This window comes from Populus trichocarpa, chromosome 6 (assembly GCF_000002775.5).
Source record: "Populus trichocarpa isolate Nisqually-1 chromosome 6, P.trichocarpa_v4.1, whole genome shotgun sequence".
NCBI lineage: Eukaryota > Viridiplantae > Streptophyta > Magnoliopsida > Malpighiales > Salicaceae > Populus > Populus trichocarpa.
This window is the reverse complement of record NC_037290.2, coordinates 25,904,746-25,924,729: the sequence shown is the minus strand read 5'-3', so window position 1 is coordinate 25,924,729 and position 19,984 is coordinate 25,904,746. Positions and strand designations below refer to the sequence as shown.

Sequence of the window (19,984 nt, the reverse complement as noted above, 5' to 3'; positions counted from 1 at the left end):
AAGTTGTTGACACGTGCTTTGCACGCATCAACAACTTTTTTTTAATTATTTGTACAAAATAAAAAATGCCCAAAATCAATCAACAATAACAAACAAACCATAAGAAAATTACTACGAAGTCCCCGAATCCAAGGCTACAAAAATTAGAATGGCATGGGTAATATAGTAATTTCATTATTCTATCAAAAATGAAAATACAAAAATACCTACAAAGAGCATTAGATTATTTTATTATAAAGTTACATTAGTTATTTTACTGTGTATTTTAAAACATAATTACCAAACTAACACTACTCAATTCTCAAAATACATTTATGTCATGGGAAAAAGACCACTACACGTCCGAAACAAAAGCAAATGAGAAAATAACTAAGGGACAATAATGTAATTATACTTAATCTATATATGCCTTGGAACACAGTAATATCACCATCATTTTTTGCTTTTTTGTTAATAATAACTATGATACATACGTTAGCATAAATTACTGAAACTTAAATTCAGCTCATGACAGAAGATTAATTGCTAATTAATGAAATACATTTAGCCAAAGGTCAAAAAATAATATATATATAAAATCTCTAACTAGAGAAGGAAACAATAAGAAAAAAAAGTGTTTTGTTGAAGATAAAAATAAAAATATAAAACAAATTTACTTCTTAAATAATTTTAAAATTAATTTTTATAGTCTCAAAACAGAGATTAGATATACAAAATGCAACAATTAATATTGAGTCCATATAGATTTTCAATTTTACTATAACTACCATACATAGTCCTTGGTCTAAATCAGGATTTGAAAAAAAAGAGAGTTAAACTGGATTAACAACTTGATTTAACTTTTTTTTAAATCTTAAAACAGTTTCATTTAATATTAATGATACATGCCAGATTTAATAATTCTACATTGTTTTTTTGTGGTGTCTTGATTATACACGGCGTACAGGGCGGGGACCGACCGTACTCTAATGCCCTACTGATCTTAGCCTTATAGTTTCCTTTTTTATTTTCAAATCTTAAGCAGTGACAATTTATAGTAATTTATTTGCCTGCGATTTGGATCACCCTTTCTCCAATATATAAAGAACGTCTCGGTTAAATTCAAAAAAATAAAAAAAAATAAAAACACTTCGATTAGAAGGGTCACAAGGAGATTGAATGATCAGTGCTTAGCCTTAAGGTTCATGGGACATTGTAGTGAGGTAAAGTCTTTGCATCCATGTTTTAAGTTATATATATATATATATATATAACTGATCAAAACTTGATTGAATTAGGTCAATACAAAATTATTTTAAAAAATATAAAATCTTTTTAATAAAAATAATTGATGCGGTTGACTCAGTCATCCACCTATTAATTCAATAATTCATACTATTTTACATATTTGTCCTTGAACTCATAAATTAATATATACATGAATTTATTCTATAATTTTTATATTTTTCAAAATCAATTCATTTTAGCAATTGTTTTTGTAACTTGGGTATTCGGGTCAACTTACACGCACCTCAACTAATCTCTCGAGACCTTGAAATTAACGATCATGCAAGCCTCCAATGACCCTGAGGTTTATAGGACTCGAACCAGTTATTTCTAGAGAATAAATTTAAAACCTTACCAGCCAAACTATCCTATAATTCATTTTAGCAATTTTATCTCTGCTGTTGGAGGTGGGAAATTTACACATTGAAAGGATCAGGTGCTCAAAACACTGTGCAAATTGATAAATAAATTAAGCACAAACAGACTGGAAAGAATATGAATTTATGGGGAGTAGTGACCATGCTTCTAAAGCCCCTAATGACCCCTCCACGCATCAAACCTTTCTTCCCTCATTTAAATACTTGAAAGCTTGCAACTTTAGGATATGGAGGACGGATCTAAACTAATTCGGAGATGACAGAATCTAAACTTGATCACAGCTTGGAAAATTGGCTACAATTATACATAATTGAGTTAAACATATATATGTACACACACACATAAATAGTGTCATGGTCAAGAGATGACATCTTCGGATCTTCAAACCAATTTTATGCGATCATACTAAATTAATTTCTTGAATTTATGAGAATTTTACCTTTTATTGTATAATTTAAGGTTTATAGTTATGGTAGGAAAAAAAGAAGTATATCCTAGGTCATTAGATAGATCCTTAGATTTATAAATTCGAATGCTCGTAAATGTTTAAATTTCCAAACTGTTTTCTTTCAGAAGATTTTTTTTAAAAAAAATCAAGCTATGATGTTGGGGAAAATTCAATGATTTAAAAAGTAGTTTACAAATTGCTGGTTCTGTAGCAGACAAGACTTGTCATTGCTTCTGTGCTATCCCCACACTCCTCATTGGGAACCTTTGACTACAAATCTTGATTGGACGGGGATTGCAATCCCATTAGATCACAGGTATCCATTTTTAAATTCTAATAATAACTAGTTTACGCCAAAAAAAAAAACACACTATTTAGTATCGGTAATAATTCTAACCCGGCATGTTAATATTAATATTGAATCTCTTTTACCTAATCTAATGGGTTAAAATTAATCTAATATATAATTTAATCAATTTAATAGGTCTAAAAATAATTTAAATAACTAATAAAAAGTGTGGTTTGACTTTAAGAAAAATAAAAATAATTTATTTTTTAATATTAAAACATCAATATATTGGATGGATTTAAGTTTTGTGGTTTAACCCATCAAATTCACGATCCAGATAATGAACTCCATTGAGTTTAAAATTTTTATTTTTGAAAATTAATTTTTATTTAATTATATGATAATAAAAATTTATAAAATTAAACATAAATCAAATGTCAGGACACAAATTAAAAGGTAAATTGAAATAATTTATGAAGAAAAATTTTAAATTAAATAAATATTAAAAAATAAAATTAAGAAAAAAATTATGAATACAAAAGAAAAAAAATAAAGGGACGAAATACAAAAATAAATAAATAAATCCATCTCCTCTTCTATCAACAATGATAGGGATGAGTTGACTTCGTAATTGTTTTTAGATGTATTAGGTAATGTTATCCTATATATTCATAACAATGATGCCTTTACATCTTTCTACATCGTTATTTTTTACACGTTACCATCAATGATGAGCATGGTTGGTTTGGATTGAAAATTTTCCACCAAATCAATATTTTTAAATCAAATCGAATCAAATAATTAGTTAAAGTCAAATGGTTTGGTTTGGTTTTTTATTAAAAAAATAGAATTAGTATATATGAGTCTTTAAGTTTGATTTTTCTTTTACTAGCTTTAATGTAATGGATTTTTTCTTGTTTTTTTACAGTTTTTTTATTAAAAAAAATCAATTTGGTTTGGTTTGTTTTCAAATCTAAAATTAGAACCGAACTAAATTGTTTTTTTTTTAAAAAAAATATTCTACTTGGTTTTTGGTTTGATATCTCATATCAATTATTTCAGTTTTTTTTTCCTGTTGCTAATTCATTATTTGTTTATTTTGCTTATCCCTAGCTACTACTGTTATATATTATCATTTTGAATTTGAGTATTGTATAACTTTTTATAAGCCATTTATCGTATTCTATTAAATATAACAAAGTTTCTAATAATGAAAAATGAAAACACAAATGAATTATCCTAGGACTCTCTAATTGAAATAAAGCTAGCATATTTGACTCGTTCGAGTTTATGACCCAGCTCACGCCATATTTTTGTTGGTTGATGATACTCATAGTTTATAACTTGTTATCAAGAATGTGTATGAAATCAAAGTTCATGTTTTTATTTACGATCATACTCTGTCCTAATAGTCCGAGTAGGAATATAGATGTTTGTCTTCGATCGTTAATTGATGAGTTGAATCAGTTGTGGTCCTCTAGGAATTTGAAGTATGATGTATCAAGGAAATAGAATTTTCAGATAAAAACAACTTTGATGTGGATTATCAATGATTCTCTTATATATGAGATGGTTTCTAGTTGGAGCATGTATGAAAAATTAGCATGTCCATAATGTATGGAAAATAGCAAGGTCTTCACCTTAACAAACACTGGTAATTAATACGTGTTTTTTTTTTTTCCACTAGGAGGTTTTACCAACCGATCACAAGTACAAAAAGAACAAAAATAATTTCTTTGTAAGTAGTGTTGAAATGGATGTTGCAATGCCGGTACCGTCAAGTGAAGAATTGTATGATGTGGTCTCACGGTACGGGGGTATTGTATTTGGTTTTCAATTCGGTAAGCAGAAATTTTATGGTTTTGGTGTGACCTATAATTGGGTTAAACGAAGTATTTTTTAGAAGCTTTCTTACTAGAAAACTTATCTCCTCTGTCTTAATCTGGATGTCATACATGTCAAACAGAATGTGTATGAAAACATTGTTAACACGGTGATGAATGTGAAAGGCAAGACAAATGAAAACATAAAGGCTATAATGAATATATTTTTGTTTTGGGACCGTGAGAATATGGGGTTTATTTATAATGGGTCACGGGTCGCAAAGCTCAAAACTAGCCTTAACCTGAATAAGAATGCACAATTACTTGTCTACCACTAGCTTAAAATTCTGCGTTTTTTTTTTATGGATGTATAAATACTCAACATTTTTTTTATTATGTCATTGTTTTTGTTTGCAGTTATCAATGAAAATGTTTTGTCGCTATTTTCATTAAAATAAATATCAATAAAATATTTTTCATCAATATCTCCGTTGCTATTTAAAATTTTATGGTAGTGGTCAAATCATCAGCATTTCCTATCCCTATAATACCCTTGAAAGCTAGATAAATTGAAGGCTTTAGATGCAAATCACATGGCTAATTTCAATGATTTTGTCTAACATTGAAGAATAAAACTAACTCAATTAAAAATATATAAAAATTGAAGAATCATCATATTATACAAGAATTTGTGTCATTAGCCTATATAAATATATAAATGTTGATCTAATAATATAAGTTACTCACATCCTTGTATAAAAACATTGTTTCTCATCCTATAAAACACTATATTTAAAATTTTTATCATCACCACATCTATAGCAAGACCGAAATTTAAAGACACTTCACATAGAATAGCAATTAGCCACAAGTTCGTCACCAACCCACCTATGGCAAGACTCCAAACTAGCTACGAAAGGAGGGGAACAATCTCTTAACAGTTTCTTTGACTAAGTAGTCATATCTTGATTACTCGTATCTATAAACCTCATTAATACTATGAAGGATTTGCCTGTATATCTCTTAATTTATCAAGAAATATCATATCTTGTTATTAACTACATCCATGCCGACTGTAATTATTGATACTTGGATATTAGTATCGAGTTTAAGATCGTCAAAAACGTATTTTTATCGCCAAATAACAATGGGCAAACAGGGCTTCATCACCATTAATCCAATTATTGCCAAAGACGCAACCCACTCATTAAAGGAGGAGAAGCAATCTCTTAACAAAAGTGTCAAGCGGTTCTTGGTATCTAGCACTATCTTTAATTAAAGATACATACATCATCAAACATTTAACTTTTCAGCAACGTTTGACTAACAAGGTAATGGAAAATGAAATCATCTAAGAAAATTATTTTAAAAATTGAAAAGAAATAAAGGGAGAGGGAGAGATGAAAGGGAATTGGAATTTGAGTTTCAACAACTGCCAACAAACAAAATCACTCCGTTAAATGTATAGTATTGTGATGGTTTTTGCCATTATAGTTTTAAAAAATAATTTATAAAAAAAATATAAATTATAATGTCTTAAGAACCAAATTATAATAAAAGCGTGATGTATACTAATAACTAATATAATTTTAAATTTATAACGACAGCAAAACACAAACCCCAACACACAAATATACTTTAATTTAATCCAATATACTTAACCTAAGCAGTAGGCCAGTTGATGCAAGTTGATGTAGCATGTGGGAATTGGGGCCATCAGTCCCAAAAGTTAGAGCTACCACATGAACATTATTGTAAGAAAACTAGTGGACAAGACAAGACACAAGTTGATGTCTGAAATCTGAATGGAAACAAGTGGTTGAGAACATAAAAAAAAGAAAAGAAAATGTCAAAAGGAAGTCACTGTAATAAGAGAAGAAGTTGGAGGAGGCACAATACAGGTAAGTGTACGGGACATACAGTGGTATGCAATCTAGAGAGCCTATATTATTGTTAGCAAACCTGGGGAGAAAATTCAAGGCTTTTGGGTCCTATATAATAATAACACTCTTGTTGGAAGTAGTCAAATGTGGCTACTTTAGAAGAAATGTATGAATTGATCCAATAACATAATATTTAATGGAAATCGACTAGGGAGTTGTCAGATTTTCTTTCCTTCTCAGGACATTATTATTGCAGTTCTCGTAAATTCACTATCCTGTTAGTAGAGCATAGTACTTCAATCTTGGTTTCAGAGAATAATCCAAGAAATTTTTTATATTATTAAGTTATTGGATTAACTATTTTATGAAAATATTATTTTATTTTATTTAAAAAAAATTGATATTGACTTGACTAGATTGATAAGTTAATTGAAATTTAATGGATTAATCATATCACTAAAACCTTATTAGAATTTATCTGATTTAATTAAAAAATAAATCGAAGAATTTATAAATTTTCTAGATATGCGTTTAACAATCACTGAATAACCAGAAAATATTAATCAATAGCGTCAGAATTATCAAAACTAGGATTGCCGTACTTCCTTCTTCATGTTTCCTCTATGATCAACAAATACATGTGTCGAATTTAATACTTCGAATATGAATGATGCATTAGAGGAAGAGATTTAGTTGAAGAAAGAAAGACCCAGAGAGTATTTGTTTTATATGATGACATATTTTTTAAATTGTTTTTTCATCTAAAAAAATATAAAATTAATGATTTTTTAGATAATTTTCATGTTTTGATATAAAAAAATAAAAAATACATTTTAAAATATTTTTAATTAAAGAATATAAGTGGGTCCTTTCTGACCTCTACTAATATATTCAGATGTCAACTTTCAAGCACGTATACAGACAAGCTAGCCCATGCACTTACTGAAAAAATCCACGGTTTGGTCACCTCCCTTAGGAATTGAAGGCTCGCCCAAACCAAGAGGTTGGGTCTAACCATCAAGCCTAATCTTAATGCTTGCCCATGTACAGATTTGATTGGCTAGGGATTTCTTTCAAATTGCCTGGCACAAAATCAGTCCTTTCGGTTAAAATAACTATGTAATTTTGCATAAATCCCACTTAAAACTCCTATAAAAACAAAAAAATAATCGAACAGCAAAAGCTGCCACAGGCTTAACCCTAAACAATCTTCATAGACAAGTACTAGTAACATTCGCATGGATGAGCAGAATCAACAAACTCATGAGTTCGATACGACCACCGCCAGCCAAAGCCATTGTCTGTCTCAGCCTACAATTTCCTTTGGAGAATACTCCTGTTACAGCCTCCTCGAAAATTTTAGGATTCTGGCTGTTTTGGTTTGAGCCTGGTTGCAAACTCTGGCGTCCCCAAAAGTTCCTGTTTGCAAGTAAATAAATTTTCATAAACGACGTCGCAATGATGCATCGACTAAATGATCCAATGGTGAATTGAAGATGACATTGTGCATCACAATCCCAATGTCATTACACATTATCTATAAAGGCATATCTATTTTAACAAACTACCTCAATCTATTCTACTGTAGATTCCCAAACAGCCATAGATACCATCTAAAACCAAACTAGACTATCAAACACTAATGTAAGCCAATGACACAGGAATCATGTCAAGGATGGCAAAAGATACCAAAACCATGGCTTACTACCGTGTGGATGCAGCTCTAGGACATCAAAGAGAGCGAGGCATCAAGGTCCATGTGTTGGGGACAGGAAACAACTTTGCTTGCAACAAGCAGCAGTTGACGAGAGAGGTCATAAACTTCAAGTTCTTCGCCGCTTTTTTCCACTCTTCGCCGCCTCACTCCCCTGTCCTTTGGATGAACTTCCCATCTTCACCTTTGCAGTTTGCTGCACTTTGTCTGAATCTGTTGAGGTCTCTTCATCATCAATTTCTTTCACCTTTGATGAGCTTGATTTCAACTTACCAGCGCCGTTGACATTAGATTTGCCACCACTTTTTGAGGCTTTACCTTTGGTATTAGAGGAGGAAACCTTTGGGGGATCATGCCTGGACTTGCCAGTCTTCGGGGTTTCTTGCTTGGACTTGGAGGGTTTGGGCGTGCTTGTCTCATCTTCTTTGGACTTGCTAGCCTTGGATGTCACCAAGTCATCATTTTTGGATTTGCTGGCAGTTTCGGAAGCAACATCAGATTTACTTCCACTTTTAGGGGTATGATCCTTGTTTTTGCCATGATCATCTGATTTCTTAACTTTAGAGTCGTCCACGGATTTCCCACCAGTTTTACTGACTTCCTTTGACTTTCCTCCAGATTTTGCTGCAGCACTTTTGGATTTGCTGGAGGAAGCTCCACTACCCCTATAAATTTTAATAATATTTTATCAAAAATCCAGCAAATGAAACTAGCATACATTCAGAAGGATTATATTGAACCTTTTTGAGGAATCATCCCCCTTTCCTTGCTTAGTTGACTTGTCAGAATTTGTTTTCATTCTCTTCTTCAGGGGCCTGCTTCGTATCATAAAAATGAGAGCATATCAGTGCATATCCATTTGAGATCACACAAGCCACTGATCTGAGGACGGACTGCATTACTTCATATCATTTAGGGTTTACATGGGCAGTTAAGGGGAAAACAATCAAAAGTTTAAAAGGTAATGCAATTGTCAATTGAGAGGCCAATATACAACAAGAAAGAACACATACGTTTCAGAAGAGGTCTCAGGACTTGAGTGATCTGCTGCTTCTTCCTGTCAATTAAATGCATCAGCACAACGTCTAGAAAATCTAGGAGACAACTCAGATAGTGACTCACCTTGTCTGACTCAGAGTCATCACCAATCAACTCAAATTTTTGCCTTTTGAGAATTAAAATTTCTTCATCGCCATCAGTATATAAGACCTGCATAAATAAAATGGCATTTAATTCACATACAGACAGACCATTTTATTCTTTCAATTAGTCAAAATGCACAGAGACCTCTAGGTATATACATACAGATACAGAAGGTTATGAAACAAAAACAATCCTTCCAGAAAAAAGACGAGACCCAAATAAAAGCACGAAACCAAATTCAAAGCACATGTTAACGTATATAAACAAACTCCAGATCAAGCACCCTGAATTAAGGTCACACCTTATGCTTCTTCTTAATCGAGTCGAAAGATACAATTTTACCTTCATAAAATCTGCAAAATCACACAAGGAACATAAGAAAATAATACACAAAGAATTTGAATTTATAAACATAATGACAGGTGTATGTGGTTATGGAAAATGAGTAAAGGAAAATTAGATCTGAAAATGGCAAATAAAATTTTTTTTTGTGACAAGGAGAGGCCTATTGTGTGTGTTTGCGGTGGGAAAGGGAAGGGGGTGGAAGGAGCCCAAGGAATAGTCCTGAATGGAGAGAATAGCTTGGCGGAACAAATACCCTTGATTAGTATGAACTTCAGCAGCGTTATGATAAATGCTATAATATGAAGAAAAACAGCCTGGTTGGAAAGAATGATGAAAGCATTATTTAAAATGATGGGTCTTAAGTATCACACATCTAAGTATACATAAATTGCAGTTCAATAGTAGTATGAATATCAGCTTCAGCAACAGCTTATGAAAAGGTTACTAGAAAAACAAGAAGAGGTGAGTGTGAACTCACTGGCGATCTTTTGGCCACCATACTTTAACCTTTGAACCAACCACATTTTCATCAAATTCTTTAATATCAGGTGCCTGCCACCACAATCACCACAATCACTTCTAAGAAATAATCTTAAAGCACAAGTCTCCAAGCCAAAGCAATATACACAAAGGTGATTTAGATACAGAAATAACAGAACCCAAAAGAGAAACACATGTTACACAGCTGATGCGTGTTCTTATCCAAACCATATCAGCTGTCAATCATACATGGTAACACTAGAAAGCAGAACATTAAGGAATAATATAGGGGACATGCTGTATTTTAAAAATAGCATCACATCAGCAGAGTCTATATATGGTTGAGTAAGTAAACCTCTCCTGCCTGATAAATTACCTATTAAAATAACAGATAAGCATCAATTGTTGTGGATATGTGTGCCTACAGGTAAAAAGAACACGTACTTTTTCATCACCAGCAGCACGCTTCCTCTTGGTGCTAGTCACAGGGGTCTCCTCTAAGTGATGTTCCTCTTTTGCTGATTTTGCAGCTGACTTGGTTGAATGGGTCTTTTCCTATGTAAATCATGATAAAAGCAACAAACAATTTATCGATTTGTGGATTTAGCAAACAAACAGCAAAATCACAAGTGTATGAAAAGGAAAGTAAGTACTTTGTCATCATCTTTCATTAAACTTTTGGTTACATGCTTTTCAGAAACTGCTTTTCCATGACTCTGCCGTTTCTTATCCTCGAATTGCTTTAAAGTTGATCCATCATTGTTGTTGTTGCTGCTTCCATCCACTTTTTTAGACGACTGCTTCAGCAATTTTGCCTCCGATTCATCAGTGGTGTTGCTTTCTTTCTTGGATGCGTCCATCTTTTTAGATGATTGCTTCGGCAGTTTAGCCTCTGGTTCACCACTGGTGTCACTTTCCTTCTTGGATGCATCCACCTTTTTAGATGACTGCTTCCTTGCTTTTGCCTCTGGTTCATTAGTGGTGTCGCTTTCCTTCAATGTGCCCGCCTTTTTAGATGACTGCTTCGGCAGTTTAGCCTCTGGTTCACCACTGATGTCACTTTCTTTCCTGGATGCATCCACCTTTTTAGATGACTGCTTCCTTGCTTTTGCCTCTGGTTCATTAGTGGTGTCGCTTTCCTTCAATGTGTCCACCTTTTTAGATGACTGCTTCAGTGGTTTTGCTTCTGGCTCACCAGTGGTGTCACTTTCCTTCTTGGATGCATCTGTCCTCATTGGTGTCTTATCCTCACTTGAAGTCCCAGCAGGTGCCTCTTTTCCAGAGCATTTATGCAGTTTTGCTTCTGAACCACTTGTTCCATCAGATAACTTGTTTGGTACATCATCAGAAGATGGTGCAGAATGTTTGTTCAAGCTCTCTTTTTTCTTTGCTCGTCCACCCTTTTTGGAAAAACTTTCATCAGGAAGGTTTTCACTAACAGATGGGGAAGCAACAGGTACAGAATCACCCTCTAATGCCTTAGGTGAGGGAGGCTGACTGCCAGTTTCTTTTACATTCTCAGAAGATATTGCTTCCTCAACAGGTTGATCTTTATGAGGAGAACCAGGAACATCCTCGCTGTGAATTTTATTGCCAGGGAGTTCCTCAGCTTTCTTCTCAGAGTCAACACGAGAACTCTCTGAAGGCTCGGCCAATTTTGTTGGAGACTTCTCACTCTTCTTGCTTGTCTGTTCTGCCTCACTTTCTGTATTTACTACTACCCTTTCAGCATTTGAAAAATCAGGTTCAGCAGTACTTGGCAAATCAATGCTTTTCAACTGATCAGTTTTGTTATCATCCTCCTGCTTCTTCATGGAATCTGAATCTGCTAAGGAGTCATCTTCCTCCATCTGTGCGACACCATTGCTCACAGCTGACTTTGGACATTTGTCATTTGCAGGTTCAGCTTGTTCAGGAGTTGCCACTTCTGTTGTTTCCTCTTCATTGACCTGGAAAAATATGAAAAAAAGAGATAAATATAAAATGAAAAGGCAAAATCTAGAAGGGAAAGTGTCATGCCTGAGAAGCAGCAGCATCGGATGATGGCCCAACTGGCTTGCTCTCTTCAACCTGCAGCAAGTCATGGGCATTTTATGAGAAATGGAATTCAGGCCACATGAAGAAAAACTGTGCCATTAAACAACTGCCAGCATCAACCAAAGACCATTGAGTCAGGAATTTCAATGAAATGCAATACAAAATAAACTGCTGACATAACAATCAGAACAAAAATACAGAGAACTTCCAAATCAAATGTTTGTTGAAGCAACGTGCACAAAGTTACATTATGAACCAATTGCTTGAGGGGTACAATTCTGTACTGGCAGAGAACCAGTCCATTCTACTAGAGGTCATGATTTTTCAGCAACTGCTATCTTAAATACAAGGCAATACACCAAACAAAAACTTCAAACTGAGCACTTATGATACGACTTCTCATGGCACCAACAGTTAGAGCTTGACTCCAGGTACAACAAAGACTGGGACATCCAATCACAAAAAGAAAGGTTCCTATTATGTGCCAATTCAATCAAGGCATTTTCAGCAATAGAACCAAAAGGGAAAATGGTTGAGAATCTTCATTAATTAAATCATGTACAGAAAAATGACAGCGTTGCCACTTGACATATCAAATACAGTTTAATGATGGCGACACAAAATAAATCATTAAATGAGTTGTTAAATCAGTACCATAACAACCATGTTAGCTTTAGTAGGATGACAACCTTACCTTATTTTCATCACCAGCATGGACATCATTCTGCTCAACAGAACCAGATATTTCTTGGCATATTGAACCAACAATGTCACTGTAGTCATCTAAAGATACGCCCAAAGACTTCACAGTCTGTATAAGGTAAGGTTTAACCTTCGCAGCACAGCTTTCAAGTACTTCCTCACCCAACCTCCGAGCAACAGGTAGAACTTCCTGCAAAATAGTAAAAGCAGCTAATTCATTCACAGTAATTAGAATACTTATGGCCATAGAAATGATAGAAATAGTTCACCTCATCCCCCTTTTTCACACTAGCTAGTAGAAGTGACAGTAATTCCACAGAAATATCTTCACTTTCTTCTAAGACAAGGGACATGATGGTCTCCATTGATGAAAAGACATCTTCTGGGTGATGATCCCTGAAAAACAAAATAAATGAAAAAAAAACCTAAAAATTATAACACCCACTATTCAACATATTGTCATTTCCCTGAATTATGTAACCTTACAAAGCACACCAGAAATGCTCTTTTGGAATTACATGTAAAAGAAAGCATCAAGCTCAATTAAGTAGCAGTGTAGGTTTTCTTGTGCAGATAATATTGCCATTGCACAGGTTTGAGCTCATTACACATTCCATAAAGCAGCCAAGAACCATGCTGGGTTGAAATTCATCACAAAATCTAACATTAACATTACCATATCATACATTTTGGAGATTGAATAATCAAAGAATTAACTCAAGACCATCGACGCTCCCTGTATTTCAACAGCAAGAACAAAAGTCATCCTGATATTGATGCCAAATGCCTGCCCATTTCAATGCCATCTCTAAATATGCTAAGTCACCCAAAGGTCACGGCCAAGCCCACAACGATCATGCATGTGAGACACAAGACAATCAACAAAAAGGGAAAAATATAATTGCACATTACTATCCTTGCGAACAATATAATCTTCAGTGTAATTTTCAGAGCCCATAGCAAAAGGAAGCAACCAAACCTCAACAAAGATGAAAGGAAGCCACCAAAAAACAACAGAGAGTAACCTTTCCAATGAAGATATTCCTCCATACCTTATAGCCTTAAAGAAGTGCTGGAACATCTCAATTATCAGTGCATCACATTCAAGATCCAGCATCACCACACATGACCTAACCTTCGCAACAGTTTCAAGAATTGAGGCCCTCTTGACATATGACTGGCTAGATTTGTCATCTAGGTTTTCAAACGATGATACAATCAGCTGAAATACCTCCTACACGCCAACGAAATTGAAGAAGAGAAAAAACAGAAACCATGTGGTCAAGATAAGGTAACAATATTACTCAAGCTCTAAAGATAATAAAAATTAAAGATGTCAAAACTGCAGACCTTCATTCGATCATCATCATAAGGTGCATCTGGCGCGGTTATTCTTGTTATCTCACTAATGCATGAGGCAACAGCAACTTTCACGTCAATGTTAGAATGCCTGAACAATTGATCGGTGACAAGAGCATTCTGTGAAGGAGAAAGTGCATTTTGCATTGATTTTACAGGCGACTGCTCCACCTTTGACAAACAATTCTCAACTTGCTACAGTTACCCACAAGGAAAGAAGAATGATATCAGCAAACGAATAGCTTCAGTTGTTTAAATCTCATCATAAAATTACATGTAGGAAATTTAGATTTTGATCATCAGCGTATCAAAGCAAAATCAAGAGGCTCATAACACCTCTATTTTCATTACAAGTAATTCATCATATTATAGAAAGGTCAAATAATCTCAAACTGATTCTTCCTATTCCACTCCACAAACATAATGGCTTTTGGACACCATGCAGTGGGTTGCTAAGAGTGTAATAGACAACAAGACATGAAGACACATGTATGTCAATGATAGATATGGGTGGTTATCTACCTGCTTCATACCAGAGGTGATAAGAGAAAAGAAAACTTTTATACAAACACAGCAAGACGAAAGAAAACATTCTGCATATGGACATAAAACTTTTGTGAACCACTGTTTGAAAGGTGGGAATGCTTGAAGAATGCACTAGAGGCTCAACATCCATTCATGAATTTTATATCATGAGATTCATATCGGTGGGGTGGCCACAGATAAAGTGTACTTAATGCAACAACAAGGATATTGGAAAGAAATAATTTTCCCGAAGAAAAACTTGTCAAGGATACTGCCCATTTAAAAACCTTGGGAAGAAAGTAATTCACTGAAACTTTATCAAAGCTTCACAAAGTACATCAGAAGAGTTAAAAGAGAGTTGCCAAATTAATTAACTACGTGAGAGATGAAAAGGAAAGATATAACATCCCTCCTCTTGTTCTGTACAGAAAAAGGCAAGCATTAACAAAAAGAATTTATGTAAATTGACTTTTATGCTTATTTGGAAGGATGACGCTATTCACAGCTTCACAAACCCTAATTAACTTCATATGACTATCACAGTTTCACACATCATTATCACAGAGCTAAAAATGCTGTGCAAACAGCAAATCAGACATGTGGATGCCCTCACCTGAATTGGAAAACCAGAAAATCCAACAGCTATAATCTCCATTTTTGGAAGGAGAAAAATTAATAGAAACCCTACTTGATCCCACCAATTATTCTCTATAAAAACTTTTCACCGAATCAACTGGGCGATATGGTATTCGGTCCTTTAGGTGTTCTTCTCTTTCTCAATCTCTGGCTTCAATTAATTTGATTATCGATAAATGAATCATAGATATATTCCCATTCAGTGGTTATATAATAAAATTTTCTCACCGCACAACCATCCTACCATTAACTATTTATAGTTGTACACACTTTCTATATAGCACAATCACAAAAACAGAAGGTATAAATTAATTAGACCTTTCCGACAAATCTTCTAACCTTAATACTGATGTCATTGCTATAAATGCAAAATTCAAAATAATCCCAAGCTAGAAACTCAGAATCTAGCACTTACACATACCCAAAAACAGACAAACTACCATATAACCTAATTACACAATCCCCAATGGCCTCAAACTCAAATACCAATATTGACCTTTTTCAAAAAAACCCACACGCACACACACAATTCAAAATTGTGTGCGAACGCACCAGCGAAACACATGCTATACCATACATAAAACCTATAAAATCAAACCTTTCTTCCACTTTCAAACTTCAAAACCCACCTTCACAACCTTGTCTCGGATCACTCACTACAAAAATTCCCACCCCATCAAAAAACCACTAAACTCTTCACTCAATTCCACTCTCTAGCTTCCACAAACTCCCATTAACACACACAAATACACCACGTATCCACACATGCATTTACAAAAAAAAAACACAAAAAACACATTCTTAAAGAAACAGAATCTTTAAGCATCAATAGCACATTACAACAAAATCAAAACCTAAGTCATGCATTCACAAACAAAATCAAAACCCAAGCCATGCATTAATTTACATTATCCAACAGTCAAAATAAAAATTTAGGGCTTACGTCAAGAAGAGAGAGCAACTCATCAACAGAAGGAGGAGGGTTAAGAAGCTTGTTTCCAGCTTCCAGTAACTGTTGTTCAAGCTCTTTATCACTACTATTCGACGCCATTATTACTAAACTCTTTCTCTAATAAATAAACACTTAAATTGAATTAAATTTAAAAATTAAATACAAACAGATCTTTCGAAATCTACAGCTCTAATTACTTCAATCTCGCACCATTGAAACCCTAGAAAGAGATGAGGATTCAGAAATCAGATTTGGATTCTCTTGTTTTTGAAACAGTGTGTGATTTCGGGGAGAAATTAGGGTTTTTTAGAGAGAGGGGGGGGGGAGTTTCGATTTTTTTAGAGAGAGGGAGAGAGGGATTTTTAATTTATTTTGGGGTCAGAGATAATTTATTTAAAAGGAGAAGCATCGGATTTTTTGTGTGCTCGTGAATTTTAATTTATTTTTTCCTTTCAAATCCGTCCTCTTCTGTGGGGACCACCACGTATATGGCTTTTATTTTTTTTATTTTTGTTTTTACTTTTTCTTCATGCAAAAAAGAAAAAAACTTTTTTGGTAATTTCTTTTCTTTTTGCAAGGAGATTGAAATAAGAAAAATCATATGAGTTTTCATGTGTGGTGTTTCAATTTTTTTATTTTTAAATTTATTCTTACAAGATAGTTTATAATTCTACAATGCTAATCTAAATTTATCTGATATGTGTTTGAAATTCAATGATAAAAAATTCTGAAAGATTACATTAGAGTATTTTTTTTTTATAAGTAAATTGTGTAATTTATTGAAAAAATAAGATGTATCAATAAAAATAAATAAGGATTGTTGATAAATAAAATGTATAAAAATTCATGCAATATCTAAGTTAATGATTTTTTTCATGGAATTTAATAACAACTAAACCGAACAACTTTAACTTAATGATTCAAGATTAATGAATGACGCGATTAGCTCACGCGTGATAACAATCGCTCTATGTTTGAAGGATTTATCATTTTATATTTTATTTTATTTTTTTATAAAAACAAATCACACATAGAAAATAAAGTAGGATGAGTATTAAAATAAATTGTGTTATTAATTGCAATCTTAAAAAATAGAAAAAAATGGTAACCTTAAAAAAGGAAAAAAAATATATCATTAAAAAAATTAATAATCAGAAATAGATATATCATGTAAACTAGTTGGATTATGATAATAGGAATATAAAACATTTAAAGCAGTAATTTAAAAAATTATCCTTTAATGGAATCCAAGAAATGCAAAGAATATTGTCAGTTATATACAACACAATTGAACCCAAAATTTCATGTTTAATTACGTATGATCTGTAAAATAGATTATTTAACTTTTTTGGCAGCTTTTATTTACATCTATGCCCTTGCAGCAGAGACCTTTTCGACAGCCTTTGTGACATGCAAATAATAGAAACCTTTTCGGGCTTACAAGTCAATTGCCCATGATGTTTCCATTTGTGGCCATAATGATAACGAATTTCTTCAAAATTTTAATTTTGTTGCATGTATACGTAATACGCATGAAATTCTCTTTATTTTTGTATTTTAAAAGTATTTTAAAAAAATTTTAATTTTATTTATTTCAAATTAATATTTTTAAATCATTTTGATGTGCTGATTTCAAAAATATTTTTTAAAAAATAAAAAAAATATTATTTTGATATATTTATAAGTAAAAAGTACTTTAAAAAGCAACCACAACCACACTTTCAAATAAATAAATTAATAATCTTATTTCTTATGCAAGCTTAATTAATTTGGCCAACGTTGTTATAGTGATACGAGTTATGAATTTAGTGAATTAATACAAATTAATCTAAAATTTATATTGTTTTAAGATTTTTTAAGAAAAAAATAAAACAAAAACATGGAGAGGCAGTTAATTCTCCAAATTCATAATTTGCTAACTTATTTTACAGTTAATTATCAGGAAAAAAATTATCCGTCTATAAGTGGACAAAAGTTAGCTCAAGTAACGGCAATTTATTCATAGCATGTTTGGAAGAATGGTTATAGTTGTTTGTTAATGTTTTTCGTGTCAAAATATATTAAAATGATATTTTTTATTTTTTAAAAAATATTTTTTAAATCAGCGTATTAATTAAAACGATCCAAAATATATAAAAAAATTAAATTTTAGTAAAAAAAATTAAATTTTTTAGAAATACAAATACAACAGTGATTCCAAATGATCAGCTAAATTCAGTTTTAATTTTTGAAATTCCCTCGAATTTGTCCTCAGTCTATTAACCAACCAATTCTTAGTTTGGTACTCAAGCTGTTTTTTTCTCACTGGGTTTTTAAAGAATGCATTGGAATTTAATGGAGCCTATTTTTTTTGAATTTTTTTTACAGAAAACGCTAAATTCTCTTTTAAAAATTTAATTTCATTGCATTAACAAATATAATTTTTCTTGTAATTTAATATACATGCAAGAGCGAGCAAACACAGCAAACAGTCTCTCGAAACAGGAGGACAGGAAGTTTGGTGAGGACTGTGTACCAATTCTTCGCACATGCAATCCATTGAAGGTTCTCTCGTACTCTCGTACTCTCGTGCGAGTTCACTTGAAAAATCTGTAATATAAAATCTTGTTCAAATTAAATTTTAAATTGTATTGAAAAAAATATTAACTTGACAAAAACTATCAATTTTTCTAGTTATTTTTAGTTGTTCGATTAACCAATTTAAATTCAGACAAATCAACATAAAAAACAGCACTTAGATGAGTCATCATGCTCGTAAATCGTTAACGGTGGGTTTCTGCCATGGATTTGATAATTTGCTCCCATTGCACACTCTTTCTTGTGGTTCAAGTTACCGCGAGTAGATAATCAAGCTTCGATTCAGGCATGTCTTCATATTCCTCCTCGGTGTATTTTGGGCAGTGGAGTGGCATGTGAAAACTAGAACGAGTGGACAAATGATCAATCCTCAAATATTGAAAATGGAAAGAAAATTCACCGGGCATGGAAAATGATCGAGCCGCCGTGCTGGAGCGAAAATGATCGAGTGGGCAGTGCACTGTTCCTGTCTCGATAGCATCACGTATCAGAGTCGCTATGCACTGCAGTAATTACACAGCAGCTCGATGTCTTCATGCACAAGATCTTTATATTGCAGTTGCAAAGAGGAAATAGAGAGTCGGGAGAGAACTCTAATTTGATAAATTATAAATATCAATATATAATTCTTAACTTGTTGATTTGATGAAAGATAATATATAAAATTATTTAACAAAACTTAAACCAAATAAAATTATTAAAGCTGGTTAAAAAAAATAAATCTAAAAATAACTAGAAAATTCTAAAATATCTTTCAAGTTTAATTTAGGCATGATTCTATTTTTGATCGACACTACAAGTTAATCTTATAAGATATTAGAGAGTCATATAAAATTATTATTATTATTTTATTTGATAATTTAAATTTTTAGTTTGAGATGATTCTTTGACATGGTACCAGAGACTTATTGATAAAACAATCACGAGTTTAAATCTAACTATTTCATTCTATTCTATTTCTTGAGATCTCACCCAATAGTTTAAATTTTTAAATTAGGATAATTCTTTGATATAAAAAAAAATGACCTATAAAACATGATGTAAAATTTCAACTGACATTATATTAAAAATCATGTATATTTTTTTAAAAAAACATGCTCGTTTGAGAATGATAGTAGAAAAAATGAATGAGAAAAGGCTGGCAGTGTTATATATTTATACCTAAAGGCCAAATTAAATTGCTAGCATTGCCATGGTGGATTCCTTCTTTGATAGAGTTTGTTATGATGAGTGGTGAAACTGCACCAAAAGCTACACCAATTATCACCATATCGAGCCGGATGATGCTATCCAACAACAATTAATGGTCACATAAGGTGCCCTCACTCTTGTACTCTTTAATTACAGAACGTTAAGCTCTCCTTTTACTTGGCATCCTGGCCAATCCTTCAACAAAGTAAACTTCGGGATCATGTATAGCTAGCGAG

At 32.7% G+C, this 19,984-nt stretch overlaps 1 protein-coding gene across 6 annotated transcripts; it reads right to left on the bottom strand.

Annotated features, from left to right (window-relative positions):
• Positions 1–7,549: 7,549 nt before the first annotated feature.
• On the bottom strand, positions 7,550–16,354 carry LOC18100706 (sister chromatid cohesion protein PDS5 homolog C). Of its 6 annotated transcripts, none has more exons than XM_024603054.2 (15): positions 15,972–16,354; positions 13,859–14,062; positions 13,561–13,742; positions 12,778–12,904; positions 12,501–12,698; positions 11,789–11,839; positions 10,852–11,718; positions 10,423–10,776; positions 10,214–10,324; positions 9,768–9,841; positions 9,246–9,297; positions 8,924–9,010; positions 8,815–8,858; positions 8,542–8,619; positions 7,550–8,466 (listed from the first exon to the last, which is right to left on the bottom strand). In XM_024603054.2, the coding sequence occupies exons 1-15, from the start codon at positions 16,077–16,079 to the stop codon at positions 7,911–7,913; spliced, it is 3,093 nt and encodes a 1,030-aa protein (XP_024458822.2). In that variant the 5' UTR covers positions 16,080–16,354; the 3' UTR covers positions 7,550–7,910. The 6 variants fall into 6 exon arrangements, with proteins under 6 accessions (XP_024458822.2, XP_052309800.1, XP_052309801.1 ...); XM_052453840.1 differs by having other exon boundaries at positions 10,423–10,704; XM_052453841.1 differs by having other exon boundaries at positions 10,924–11,718.
• Positions 16,355–19,984: the final 3,630 nt, after the last annotated feature.